Source organism: Ovis aries, chromosome 16 (assembly GCF_016772045.2).
Source record: "Ovis aries strain OAR_USU_Benz2616 breed Rambouillet chromosome 16, ARS-UI_Ramb_v3.0, whole genome shotgun sequence".
Lineage (NCBI taxonomy): Eukaryota > Metazoa > Chordata > Mammalia > Artiodactyla > Bovidae > Ovis > Ovis aries.
The window spans coordinates 32,925,937-32,940,246 of record NC_056069.1 but is presented as its reverse complement, the minus strand read 5'-3'; the positions used below and the strand labels follow the sequence as shown (position 1 = coordinate 32,940,246).

The 14,310-nt window shown below is 37.4% G+C and overlaps 1 protein-coding gene across 4 annotated transcripts in view; it reads right to left on the bottom strand.

Moving 5' to 3' along the window:
- The window catches only part of OXCT1 (3-oxoacid CoA-transferase 1), a 163,371-nt gene that overhangs the window by 82,660 nt on the left and 66,401 nt on the right, over positions 1-14,310 (bottom strand). For all 4 annotated transcript variants that reach the window (XM_004017014.6, XM_060400459.1, XM_042233822.2 and 1 more), the window contains exons 8-11: positions 7,703-7,810; positions 6,334-6,448; positions 3,212-3,306; positions 1,414-1,462 (exon numbers count right to left, since the gene is read on the bottom strand). In XM_004017014.6, the coding sequence (XP_004017063.1) occupies positions 1,414-1,462; positions 3,212-3,306; positions 6,334-6,448; positions 7,703-7,810 (367 nt within the window). The remainder of the gene's footprint in view (positions 1-1,413; positions 1,463-3,211; positions 3,307-6,333; positions 6,449-7,702; positions 7,811-14,310) is intronic.

Here is a 14,310-nt window from a genome sequence, read left to right as displayed (position 1 = left end):
CTGTGGGGGTAGGGTGAATAGAAGTAAAAGAAGGATAAAGAAAATCATGCTGGAATATAAAAATTAGCTTCTTATGGGAAACTCCATTCCGAGGAAAATCAAAATCTTTTGCTCTAACACGGTGGCAGTATTGCCTCATATATGGGCAATGACAGAGGCCAAAGGTCTGACCTGTTTTTCCTCCTCCTCTAGGCTGCTGCAATGTGTGACTCTCTGTCCCAGTCAAATAAAAGGCTAATAATAAAAGGCAAAGCGTATGAATACCAGAGCACAGGAGAAGACAGGCTAGAGTTTCCACTTCAAAGAAACTCTGTATTTATCACCTATATCATTAGGTTGCAATGAGTATCAGAGTACATCCTTAAGTACCCTTGAAGTTTTGAAGGATGCTCTACTAACCAGCATTCTTGCCTGGGAACTCCTACAGACAGAGGAGCCTGGCCAGCTACAGTCCGTGGGGTCACAAAAGAGTTGGACACGACTTAGCAACTAATCAACAAACAACTCCTAACTCTGATGTCCATTAGAGGAGCAATCCCCAATCTTTTGAGCACTAGCGACTAGTTTCATGAAAGACAATTTTTCCATGGACCAGGGTGCGGAGGGAAGATTTCAGGATTACTCAAGCATATTACATTTATTGTGCATTTTATTTCTATTATTATTACATCAGTTCCACCTCAGATCATCAGAAATTGGATTCTAGTGGTTAGGGACCCCTGGATTAGAGGACAGAACATATCACCCATGACAAAAACCCCAGAGCCCCAGATCTTGGTTTTGGCTGCTACTATGGATCCACTTCCCACCTTCTCATCATGAGAAGACAGATCTATTTCAGCCTGGGGTCTGCCAATTGGAGGCACAAGCAGGAGATACAGCAGAGAAGACTCCCATTTTCACCCTCACCGAGGTTTCTGCAAGATGTTTGTGTTCCTCCACAAAGACCCTGGTTCCTGTCTGGTGACCCTCTCCCACAGTTGCCCCTTAAGGCCCAAGGGTGATGAAAACTCCCTGTGGTATTTCAACATCCTTTCTGGTTTGCCTTAACCCTGTTTACACCCCTGTAAACTATCCTTTCCTTTAATTCTCATTACCCCACCTGAGAGCATTCTCTGTGCACAGTCCGCATGGGGCCTGATTGACCCACCAAAGCTCCTGCCATTTCATGTAGCCCCTCCTGCAATTTCTCCTATATCTTACTCTGCTCTAAATAGGGGAGACCTCTGATGGGCAAGCAGACCAAGATGGCACTGGGAAGGCTTCTCTCGCCTCCTCCATGTAAAGTACAGTGCATATTCTCCAGGAAACATCAAAGAATCAAGCCCAACTCCTTACTCTAACATCATTCGGCAGAGAGCGAAACTAATAGCAAAGGATGATGCTGGAAGAACATGTAATGAGTTATTTTACCTGCATTGATTAGATCTGCATCAACTTCATTTTTTAATGGGTATGGACCCTGTCAAATAAAGCACATGTCCAGTTAGGAAAAGAAGTTTCTCACTGAATCACACACTAAAACTTTAATGCAAACAACTTCATTTAAAACCTTAGGAAATGATTATCAGAAGACTTGAGGTGAACCTTTTCAAAGTAATCCTGATGTTTTCATGGCTCTGTTTCTCACATTGATTAGTCTTTTCTATGCTAATAAGTGCATCGGGTAAGCAAAAAATAGTTTCTTCAAACTACCATAGTCTGAAAGAAATGTTAAGCTATTGGAAATACAGGTCAATAAAAAAGTAATTATTTAGTATCTACTATGCAGTCTATGCTATAGTATATCAATGCTGCTGCTAAGTCACTTCAGTCGTGTCCAACTCAATGAATACAAACCAAATGGCTACTTTATTGAAGAAGCAAGTCTCATCTTTTTGATACCCTTCTTGTCCCTTTGACTGGTAATCCTCAGTTTTTATTTTTTATGTATCTTTACAAACCATCTCTAATAACTTGAATAGGGTGAGCAGTTTCATAACATAACATATATTAAAATAAAAGAGAGGAAATAGAAAAAGAGAAAAGAAAAGTTCTAAGTTAGAGCCAAGAAAGAGGAAATAGTGGCTGTGAAACTTTAACATACTTTCAAAAAATGGGATCAAAAATGTATTCTTTAAATAAACTGAAATGGTAACTAATGTTTTAGACCTGTGTAAATTTTTCTTTAAACAGTGATCATAGTTACGCATATCAACCTATTTCCTTTGTCTTCAAAATGAGGGATCTGATCACTCTAGATAATCTATAAGGTACCTGAAAAATGTGAGTCTTTGCAGTATGAATCTTTTCTTATCCAGACTATTACCATTTTTGAGTTTTTGAAAATGGTCACAATCATTGCCTCAATCAAAACCAACTACATGCTCATGACCATAATTGACATTTTCAATGCTGGATATACATTTTCCATATGTACAATTTATACTGCATTAACAGTTAAGATCTACTGAGAAACAATAAAAGATTAGGAATATTATAAACTTCAGACTCTAAGTAATCTCTGCCATAATTGTAAGTAAAGACACGACTGCAGCGACTTAGCAGCAGCAGTAGCAGCAGCAAAAGTTATTCAGGAAGCTAAAGCATTTAATTTTATTTTATGTTAAATAAATATTAAAATAAAAGGAATGGTCAACTTCTATGAGAATACTGAGCCCATTTGGAAAGTTATTCTTGAGAAAGGGAAAATTCTACCCTTTTGAACAATATGGCCTCAAAATGATTATGACATGAGAACTTTTCGAATTAGCCAACTGCAAAAAATGTCCTGTTCTAAAGGATCAATAGAAATGTTACTCTTCAGTTTCTCATGCTGAGACTTCTGATTTTTATTTAATGCAGAATTATTAATAACCTTCATTATCTTGTGCAATCACACAAAGGTTAATAAACAGTTTACCTGAACAGGCTGGTGTGAGGTCTCTGAAGTGGGTGTAATAGGGGAGATAGAAGCATATACAGTGATATATGAGGAGTGATTTAAAAGCTCATGGAGTTGGGAAACTACCATCTACTCCATAAAGTATGACAGGACATGTTCATAAGTACTACCACTTAATGGGAAAAGTTAAACATTTTATTATGAGGATAAAGAGAAAGAAAAATAAGATTGGAAAATCTAAGCTAACAACTCTAAGAAGACTGCACTATATAAAATATTTTATTTTCCATCAAGACTGGATAAATAAAACTTTAATTTCTGTCTTACCAAACCCAGGACTCCATTTTCACTTTGCAGATGGACAGTCATATTGGGGCTGATATAGTTGCTGGCCAGAAGTGGTATTCCTATGCCCAAATTGGCTGGAATAAAAGATGTTAAGGTCCAACATACAAAAGGTAGAGAGATTATGTCATAAATCTTCTACATGAATAATCTGCACAGAGCGTTTAAAGTCACTTTTTCTGAATGTATTCTCCCACCACTCTCTAGGTATTATTTTGTAATTTTTTCAAAAAGAAAATCTCAAATAATCAGAACTTTCACCATGAAGGTATCAAAGTAGTGGCTTCAGAAAACTAATCAAAAGGTCATTTTTATTGTAAGAAACATTTGGCAAATTTTTGGATTGTATTACGACTTATATACTATGTATTAGGACTAATGTATTATGATATATGTACTATGACTGCTGACTGATGTAACACAGCCTGAGCTTTGTTTAAAAGCATTTTTCACTATTCGAAACTCCAACTGAGACTAAAGATGATGAAAATATTCTACAGGGGACTTCTGTGTTTGAATTTTAACAAAGTTTTCTGACAACACCAAAATGTCTACCTAAATTGTATGGATTTCTTTGGGTCACTGTAATAACATCCCTTTGTCCCTTTGACTGGTAATCCTAAGTTTTTATTTTTTATGTATCTTGGTAACTGAATCTTCTCTAAGACAATAAAGAGGACGGTAGGGATGCTTAAGTTTCAGTGAATACATCTGAGACCATCTATTAAAAAGAAGCTATGCTACAGCATCAAAGTGCTAACTGATTGGGATTAGCAGATGCCAACTATTATATACAGAATGGATAAAAACAAGGTCCTACTGTACAGCACAGGGAACTATATTCAATATCCTATGAAAAACCATAATGGAAAATGATCTGTAAAAGAATCTATGTATGCATAACTGAGTCACTTTGCTGTGCAGTATAAATTAAACACAACACTGTAAGTCAACTATACTTCAATAAATTTTTTTAAAAGAGCTAACTGAGGCTATTAAACCTTCTTCAGACATCAAAGTCCTGACTTGTATGCAGTGGTGTGAACTTGATCTTGCCTCTCAAGATCAAAGCAGCTGACCAGATCAGAAATACTGACTGACTGTGGGAATTCCCTTGCATCCAGTGGTTAGGACTTAGTATTTTCACTGCTGTGGGCCTGGGCTTGATTTCTGGTCGGGGAACTAAGACCCCACCAGCTACACAGCACAGCCCAAAAGGAAAAAAAACAGCTGACACTGTCTAGAACTGTTGTCCATGCTGTCCACTACTGCACACCACAGACTCTGACCCAATTAAAGAATAATAGCACTCTGATGAGATTCTAATAACAGGGAGTGCTTTAAGAATCAAGGCCAGAAAAGATAAAGCGAGTATATGGTACCATATTATAAACTACAAAGGCCAGCAAAACAACCCAACGTGCCAGGTCACCTCTAGTGAATATAGTGAGTCTATGAAGGTATGATGTTTCATGGGAAAAGACTCTGATGCTGGGAGGGATTGGGGGCAGGAGGAGAAGGGGACGACAGAGGATGAGATGGCTGGATGGCATCACTGACTTGACGCACATGAGTCTGAGTGAACTCCGGGAGTTCGTGATGGACAGGGAGGCCTGGCGTGCTGCGATTCATGGGGTCGCAAAGTCGGATACGACTGAGCGACTGAACTGAACTGATGAAGGTATGATGATAGCTACTTGGATTACCTCCTACCAAACCATCTAGCGTAGAGTTAATTGTGTTTCTCACAGTGATGCACGTAACACACTGAGGTACTGATTCCATTATGAGCAGGTTATTTTCAAGAAAGGGCAATCCGAATTACAGGTTTTATACTTCAACTTTCTTATCATATGCTGCAATTTTCAGTTCTTTAATATTATTTAGTGAGTCAAACACCAGAGAGAAAAAAAGTCCATGCAATTTGGGTTGAAAAAGAGTAGGTGCTGTGGAAAGATCATTATATGAACTGACTTGCAAATATTTTTCAAAGGCAATACCATGGCAGTGAATAAAGGATACCTAGAAGAGAAGCCAATACATCTGAAATCAGAGTTATCATTTAGTCAGTGTTAACAATGTCAATGGTAAACCAGTTAACTGGAGGTAAAAAGAAAACCCACAGACAAGCTTTCATCTGCCCAGCCAATTCAGCTGACTCTGTATCTTGCTGATATGGGAGCTGAAAAAGGAGGCACTATAATATTCTCTTCCCTGTGTGAATTCCCACCATAAACCAATGCATAAGCTGAAAGATAAAAAAATAAATGAAGTGATGGAAGTAAGAAGAAAGTAAAAAAAAGGAGTTTTCCCAGTGAATATCAGTCTGAAAGAAGGTTTCTATGGACCAGAGGAAGTTCAGAGAATGGATACACATGTCATGTTTCTACCTCCTGTCCCAGGACTTTACGTATGGCTTTACTGTATTCACCATTCAACAAATATTTACCTTATCATTCATTATTTGAATTTATATATATTATTTGTAGTATATAGTTCAATGGTTAACATCCCAAAAATTAGCAAAGTGGCAGACTCACTGACATTTAAACACATTCAAAATCCAAACACTGTATATACCCTTTTCTTGACAAAGTATCTAAAGCAGAATTGAATCATTCATTGAATACAAAACATCAGCCATAAAAGGGTACACTCGCAGGGATCTTTGTCATGGGAAACAAGAGGCTGTTAAGAAGTTGGATCTTATGTTTCAAATGAGTACGTAAATGTCAGAACACAGAGAAAGCAAATAGCACTGGTTATAACTAGTACTTCTGAGAATTTAAACCTTCATCCTGGGTAATCTCTTTTCCCAATTAACTTTAGCCAAATGCCAAATTAAACTGAAATTCACTGTATATCAGAGAATAGCTAAGCAAATTTTCAGTCACTATTTTGCTTCAAGAAGGTAAAAGGATTCTAATTTCAATTTCATTTATCTTTATATCTTTAGGTTATATGCCACGTTTTGTAAAAACTGATCAATTGCTTTAGAAGCTACAATGGACTAGAAAAGAATCCTTATGCAGGAAGTCTAGTAACCCGATGAATATATAAAAAGGGCTAAGTCTTTGCTCAGCTGCAAAAGGAATAAAGGATACCATACATGCCGTCCTCAAATTCAAGAGCTGCCCGCTTGATGATACGTTCTCTGACATTATCTCCAGGTTTACCAGATGTGGTTTTTATATCTTCCTCTTTCCGGATTGATAAACGCTTTAAAATAAACAAATAAATTATTCATGGTTGAGGTATGCCTTGTATTTTATCACTGCTGAAATATGAAACTGTATTGGAAAAAATTTTAACTCTCCCCTATTACTAACAGGAAGCAAATATGCAATATAATATAGATGGTTTTCTTTTTTAACAAAAGAAGAGTAACATGGATGACATTTGATGACAGAAATAATTCTTTAGGAAGTAAATGAAAGGTCAGATGTGTTTGAAGACGAAGATACACTTGTTCTATCTCTGAAGCAAATAAGTCCTCCGTTACTGTCAAACAGAGTGCTACTGTTACTCTTAAGAGTCCTACAACTGAATTCTCCTCAGGTGCTCAGGGATGGAGCTGGAAAAAGAAAACAAATAGACCTTTCGACTCTGTTTTTTTGTGGGGCTACCAGAATGTGTTTACCAAGTATTGCTGCTATCAATCTCCTATTTCCACCTGCAGAGTCCAGACTGGTTTTGCTATAAGTGCATCACAGAAATCATAGAAATATCCAGAAACCAGCCAGAGAACTATTTCCATCACTAGATCTCTTTGGCACAGACTCTGGTCCCTGTTTGCAAATGTCCTCTTTTTGACCCCTGGCCCCTGACATTAGTTTTATATTGCAGTGTCTTCCTGTTTGATGTCAACAGGTAGAGGGCATCTCTGAATCTCTTGTATCTCTTACTGCTTGTCTATTCTGTTGCTGATCCCTATACATTTCTGAATCTTAATATCGACTCTGATCCAGCTGATCTTCATGCTCTCAGTAGCCTTAGTATACCTCCAATGCTCCTGATAGCCTCTCCTTACCGTGATCTCATATCTATCCACCAGCTGCCCAGAGCCCAGCACTTGTGGGAAAACATGAAAAGACATCAAAATAGTTAGCTCTGAACACTCAAACACTAACAGTCCAGCAGGGGTAAAGCAACTAAGACCTGATTATTGTTCTCTATCTTGCAGGACAGCCATCCAACACTATGCATTATAAATCAGAACAGTTACAAAAGCCTGGAAGACACAGTCTAGAGAATCATGTAACTTAGTGATATACAAGTTGTAAACACAAGGCACTGCTAATCTAGACAATCACGCAGACATCCCCTTAAGATGGACACATGAGAAGCGTCTATTAAGATTCAAACCAAGACCTCCTGCTCAGCTTTAATTCCTTATCATCTGCAATAGCTCCAGGGACACATCTCTCTGACAGTCAGATCCATAAATACTGACAAACAAGGTAAGTCAATTACCTCAATTCTTTTCTCATATTTTTCTCCCTTTATAAGGCGATGTACATAAATCTTAGGAATATGAATGTCTTCTGGGGCAAATGATCCAATATCGACAATTTCTTCAACCTAAGCAAAGAGAAAAACATTTTAAATTAAATAATGAGAGTTTAAATTGAATATTTTTATTTAAAAAAAAATGAAGAATATGCATCTTTACCTCCAACTTAGGTTGGACACACAATGTAAAATATATATATGTATATACATACAAATATACAAATATAAATCTACATATACATCAGAGAGGAAGATACACACATACATACATATACACAAACTTCTAGACCCACAAAAAGAGAAGAAATTCAAATACATGGCCTGAACATAAAACACAGAACATAAAGTTCTAGAACTTTGCTTAAAACAGCCTCAGCTACAAATTTGTCAAACGTTTGTCAGTACAGCTGCTTGAACTTTCACAAATTGCAGCTCAACTATGCAAAATTTGAAAGCACATCCCTTAAACCCAGATTTTCAAAATTAATGGAAATTTATCATATCAAAGACAAAAATCTGTAACAACATCTGCTTGGTCAATTGCTTTTTAAATATAGACACAAATGCTATTTGTAACCATTTTAAATTATTCCTGTTATTAGCTTCCTAGGATCGTGATAGAACTGCAATTGCTGAAATAATTTTACTTTAAGATTGATCATTAATTTCAACATGGAAATCTGAAAAAGAAAATCTTAACAACTATAAATTCTAAAAATTAAAGTTATTCGTAGAGCAAAAGGGTACTTTATAGCAATACCCAATGTCCCAAGCCAGTCTGCTATTTTAAAACTCATTTTTAAAAAGGACAAAAGAAAAATTTTTATATCAACATTTAAAAAAAACCCTCAGAGTAAAAAGGATCAAGAAAAACTAAGATCAACATTGTTGAGATCAAAAATTATCTTTCTGGTGCCAAGAAAAAATATTATCTTGAAGACTGAGAGTACTCAGTTTAATAGATGTCATACCCAAAGTGAAGAACTATCTGCAAAGGAAATGACTTGTACAAAGGGAGTTGTATTATACTTGTCTCCTAAACTAGTAATTGAACTCTTCAGAAGTTTTTGAGGTTAGGCACCCCTCCTTATGTTATTCTACCATGTATGCCTAAATCACACTCCTCCCACAATGAAAGAATAATAGAGATTAATAAGAGTCAATTTCACTATTATGCACTGCTCTCAAATAGCTGAAAAAAAAAACAGGACATAGTACATAAAACCCATCTTCTCTGATCAAACAAAACTCCAAGGAAGAGTCAGGAAACATGTGGGAATCCAAAAATGAAATAGTCAGTAGAGATGTATATCTAATATCCATCTGAGAATGAATCAGGGGAAGGCAGGGGGCTCCCCATCACTGTGCTCTGTATCTTTTCCTCCAAATTTCTCTATACTCTGATATATCAAGAACATAACCCTCACTTTTTACATATCCATCAGGTTATTAGGCCTCCTGCATATTGATTCTTTTTTAATCTACTGCAACCAAGGTAGGGATCAGGTAAACAGGAGGTGGATATAGGAAATGCAGAGCAACTAAGCATTACTTCCACCTCTTCAACAAGCCAGAAATTTCAGCCATTAGGGTTCATTCACATTTTACACTTACTCAACTCAAGCCTTCAAAGAAATTCTTGACTTTAAAAAATTTACCCAGAGGATATTACTCTAAGGATATATATAAAGCCATTATATTGAGGATATGTGTGAAGATTTACTTTTCATGAAAATACTGGCCACAGCATTTGTTAAAATAACATTGAGCTGGGGCTTCCCTGTTGATCTACTGGTCAAGAATCTGCCTGCCAAGGCAAAGGACACAGGTTGAATTCCTGGTCCAGGAAGACCCCACATGCCATGGATCAACTAAGTCTATGAGCCACAACTACTGAGCCAGTGCTCTGAGCCACAGCTGCTGAACCCCGCAAACCTAGAGCCCATACTCCACAACAAGAGAAGCCACCACAGTGAGAAGCCCATGCATGGTAATTAGAGTTCAGCCCTCCTCATGTCGTTAACTAGAGAAAGCCTGAGCACAGCAATGAAGACTCAGGGCAGCCAAAAACACACACACAAAATTTTTTTTTAAACTGAGTTGGGAACAACCTAAAGGATCAACATCAAAATAACACTAAAATATATATGGTATCAGGCTCAGTCTCTGGGTTGGAAAGATCCCCTGGAGAAGGGAATGGCAAACCATTCTAGTATTCTTGACTGGAGAATTCCACGGACAGAGGAGCTTGGTGGGCTACAGTCCACGGGATCACAGAGCTGGACATGACTGACAGACTAATATATTGGCTCAAACAATTATTTATATGTCTACAAAAACTAAGATGAAAGACCAAAGGAAACTAGTACTGAAATGTTAATTTTTATCCCTAGGAGACAGTACAAGTTACTTCTGTTTAATTTTACTTTTTTAATCAAGAGGTGAAAAACATGCAAGTTTTTCTTTTTTTAAGTTGCAATAGACATCAAGTAGATGGTTTCTAAAACTAGGAAATACGTAAGTGGAGGATGTGATAAATTGGTTAGTTAGCTATGTATCAAAAGGACATGTTAAAAAGACAATAGAGCCCTAAAAACTGTGGTTTCTAAACCCTAAAAACATTTACAACATTATGAAATTTAAGTTAAAAAAAACTTTTTGTTTACATTTTTTTAAAAAATGCAAATTATTCTCACTGCCTTATGTTGTTCCAATATATCAGGCCCTCTCATCTCTTGCTTGAATTACTGCATCAGCTTCCTAATTGGTTTCCCTGCAATGACCCTTCAGCAGGAGCAAGAAACACATGGGGAAAGAAAAGAAGTCATACTTCTCACTTAGCCAAGAATGATGATAACCAATCTCTACTTTCTTCTGGGTTCTATCACAGAAAGTTCTGACACACATACACAAAAAAAAACCCACCAAATCAAGACCAATTTTCTTTACCAAGGGCAACTATATCATGACTTTCACAACAAACGAAGTGAAAGAATGTGTCCCAGTAAAACAACTCCAATGAAAAGCAAGAATCTGGTTAAGCGTAATCAGTTCCAGGCTTTGTCATCCTAACAGGAATGATTTTCATCTTGTGGAAAACGCATGGGCAGCATTTGTCAAAACAATATCAACACTCAACAGGATTGAAAATTTCCATACAAAAATCAAAACTTTCTCAGAGTTGGTTAGCAGAGTTAATCACAGAGGAAGAAAATATTTGAAGTATAAACCCAAAGAAGAAAACATATGTTTTCAGACAATCTGTGAAAAGAGTTAAAAAAAAAAAAAAACAAAAACGGAAGAGGCAGAACTATCTTAATGTTACAACTGAAAGGTTCTGCGCTGATTCTGTGTGATCTTGAAAAAGAACAAATGGGGAGAGAGGGAAGGATCTGGTGAGATCAAACAAAAACATAAGAAGTCAAAGGAAATCTGAAAAGAAAAAGATGAACAGAATGAGTTTGTTAAGGAAGTAAAAATAAAAGCTCACAAGAGCACTCACTAAGCATGGCAGAAATGTACCTCCTGAAATCAGAAGTGGGGAAGACAAGAGAAGAAAGAACAAAGAAAAAGCCTCAGTGCACAGTGATGAGCATGTTTAAGGGTCCTCAGACAAGATCACAATGGAGGAGAGGTGGTAGCTAAGAGCAACCCAGGCTTTTTCCTGGCACGATGCACAGTTCTCATGCAGCCATCTGGCACATCCAGAAATCCAGACACTTGAGGCTTCTCTAATTAGTACTTGTCTTCAGTTATTAGCAGGAGAAGGGAAGCCAGTGAATGTTAATTATTATTGATTTGAACTTTGTTTTATAAGGTTGCTTTCTCTGCCCTAAACCCTTCCCACTTTATAATTCTGCAAAAATTTAAAGCACGGCGAAGGGTAAGAATTCATCCTCAGGTGACTGTTTTTGTTTTCTCTTGGCAAACATTATTTGTATCTCAGGTAATGTAACAGAGGAGCAGCAAGGTAACCTCCTTATTTCTTATTTTATTTTAGTGACAACCTCAGTTGGTTATGGCCACAAAAGTGCCCCCAACCCTGAAGACTGTTAGTGGAAAAAGCTGCACACCTGCAAACCTCACCATGTGAAATAAAGTGAGGTCTGAGGTGGGAGGAAGGGGAGGAATCACATTGCAGATTTTATTCCTGAGTCATCTTAGCCTTCAAAAAGACTTAGGATGAATATTCTTCTCTTATCAGGAAACTTAGAAAGCAAATAACAGGCCACAATGGCTAGAAACATTAAAAAAAAAAAACACCAGCACCCAAATTAGAAAAAAAAAAAAAAAAGCCTTGGAAGACTAGAAAAATGGAGAAAGGAAGCAATGAGCAATAACAGAAAAATTAGAAGATGCAGAGGTGTTCTGTATACTACTTTAACCAAGAAAAAACAAGGAAGAGAAAGAGAAAATGTAAAGCAAAAGGAGGGTCGGCCTGAAGGGCGTCCTTCCCCACAAATCCAACAGAGAAAAATCATCCAAAGGAGCAAGAAGGTGCACAGCTTCTTAAGCTCCATCCTAGGGAATAATTTGACTACTACAAAAATATAACAGAAAATGGCATGAAAGCTGAAAAGGTCTGGAAAAATACATGGGGTCTTAGATGTCTTTATAGAAAGGCACAAAAACTGAAAAGATGAGTGGCTATTAATGAAACTGCAACCTTACAAACAGTTGTAAACGTAATCGCATAGTCATTGAATGTCTCAGGCCAATGGGCATTCTCCAATGTCTGATGACAATAAGCTCAAAGGCACAAGGTATGTCATGAAAACAGGCACAAGCCTGGGAAGCCACTGACCTAACAATGATGTGGCAAAATGCATTTAAAGTGATTTTAAAAGGAGAGAGAATATTGCACTAATGGGCGTGTAATCAGGAGTGCTCACCAAACTAAGCACGTAGATGGCATATTTTTTAACAGAAATGACAAAACTGGTTCAGAAACAAGACAGTGATATAAAAGGGTGATATCATGGAAAATGTCAATTATTAGAACATTTTCTGTTCATCACATCCTTCTGATAAATTCTATATTGCCTTCTGACAAGTTCTATTCTTCAGAATGAAACAGTGAGAGAAACCATGATTCTGGACTTTTAACCAATAAAGATAAATTCCTTGGTAAAGTAGAAATGATGGAAACCCTGAAGGAAAGTGACAATGTAAAACTGGAATTTGTAATAAGCCAGGAACTGAATCTTAAGATATACACAAAAATGGATCCTGGTTTTTGAAGGGAGGAAGATTTTGAAAAGTTGCAAGGATGAAAACAAAGATCAGGATCAAGTGGTCAGAAACTGTAAATGATAGAAGCCTATGAGGGATGTAAGGCGCTCAAAACCCCCATTCTGACAGTATGAAAACAGATCATCTTGACAACGAGAACACGGTATACAAAGAAAGAATATGATAACATGGATAGCAGTGTGTCTTCTCGTATTTTAAGAAGGCTATCTATGAACAGAAACAGACTCACGAACATAGAGAATGGACTTGTGGTTGCCAAGGGGAGAAGGAAGGGCAGGGGATGGACTGGGAATTTGGGGTTAGTAGAGGCAAACTGTTACACTTAGATGCAAACTATTACAGCAAGGTCCTACTGTAGAGCACGAGGAACTAACTACATCCAATCTGGGATAGAGCATAATGGAAAAGAATATAAAAAAGAATGAACATATGTGTACAACTAAGTCACTTTGCTGTGCAGCAGACATTAGCACAACGTTGTAAATCAACTACACTTCAATTTAAAAAAAAAAAAAAGCTCATGCAAAAGAGAGACACGCATGACCTAAGACAAAAGGACGTCACCTGAAACTTTAACAGGAAGGTCAAAAAGTACAAGTTGTAATGAGGTGAGTCCTGTCCAAATACTAAAGACGATGGCAGAGTGGTTTCTGGGGTGATTCTGTTGCTGCTGAGGGGGAGTTCAGACATGGTAATCACAACTACTGGAGACAGAAGACAGATAGCTCAATTCCATTTCACTTCTGGCTTCACCATCAGGGAGAAGAAAAGGGAAGAACTAATATGGCTAAGAAGGAACTGAATTCCAAGAAGATACACCCAGATTCTCCAAATTAATTCTAGGCTGTAGACCCACAAAAATTACGTCAGGATTCTTAAAGAGCCTGAAAATATGGTCACAGAATTACAGTCAAGTAAAAAATGGCACAGGTGTCAGCGTATGGAAAGGCAAATATACTCCTTTTCAAACTGGGGCTCTATTCACAAGAGTGCGCTAATGAATTATTGAGACTTCACTGGTGGTCCAGGGGTTAAGAAGACGCACTTTCATTGCAGGAGGCAAGGATTCAATTCCTGATCAGAGAACTAAGATCCATGTTGCGTTGTGGGGCAGGGGCAAGGTTATTGAACAAATGGCCCACAAGGTCATAAACAGAGGAAAGAATATCGTTAGACCGCAGGACAAGTTTTTTCCCACACCAAGCCCTGCCAAGTGAACTTCATCAATTTGCAGATCTAGCTAGTGCATTGCTGAGTCAAGAGAAAAGCACACAGTATGATTTCACAAAACACCTGACCAATTCCCTCACACTACA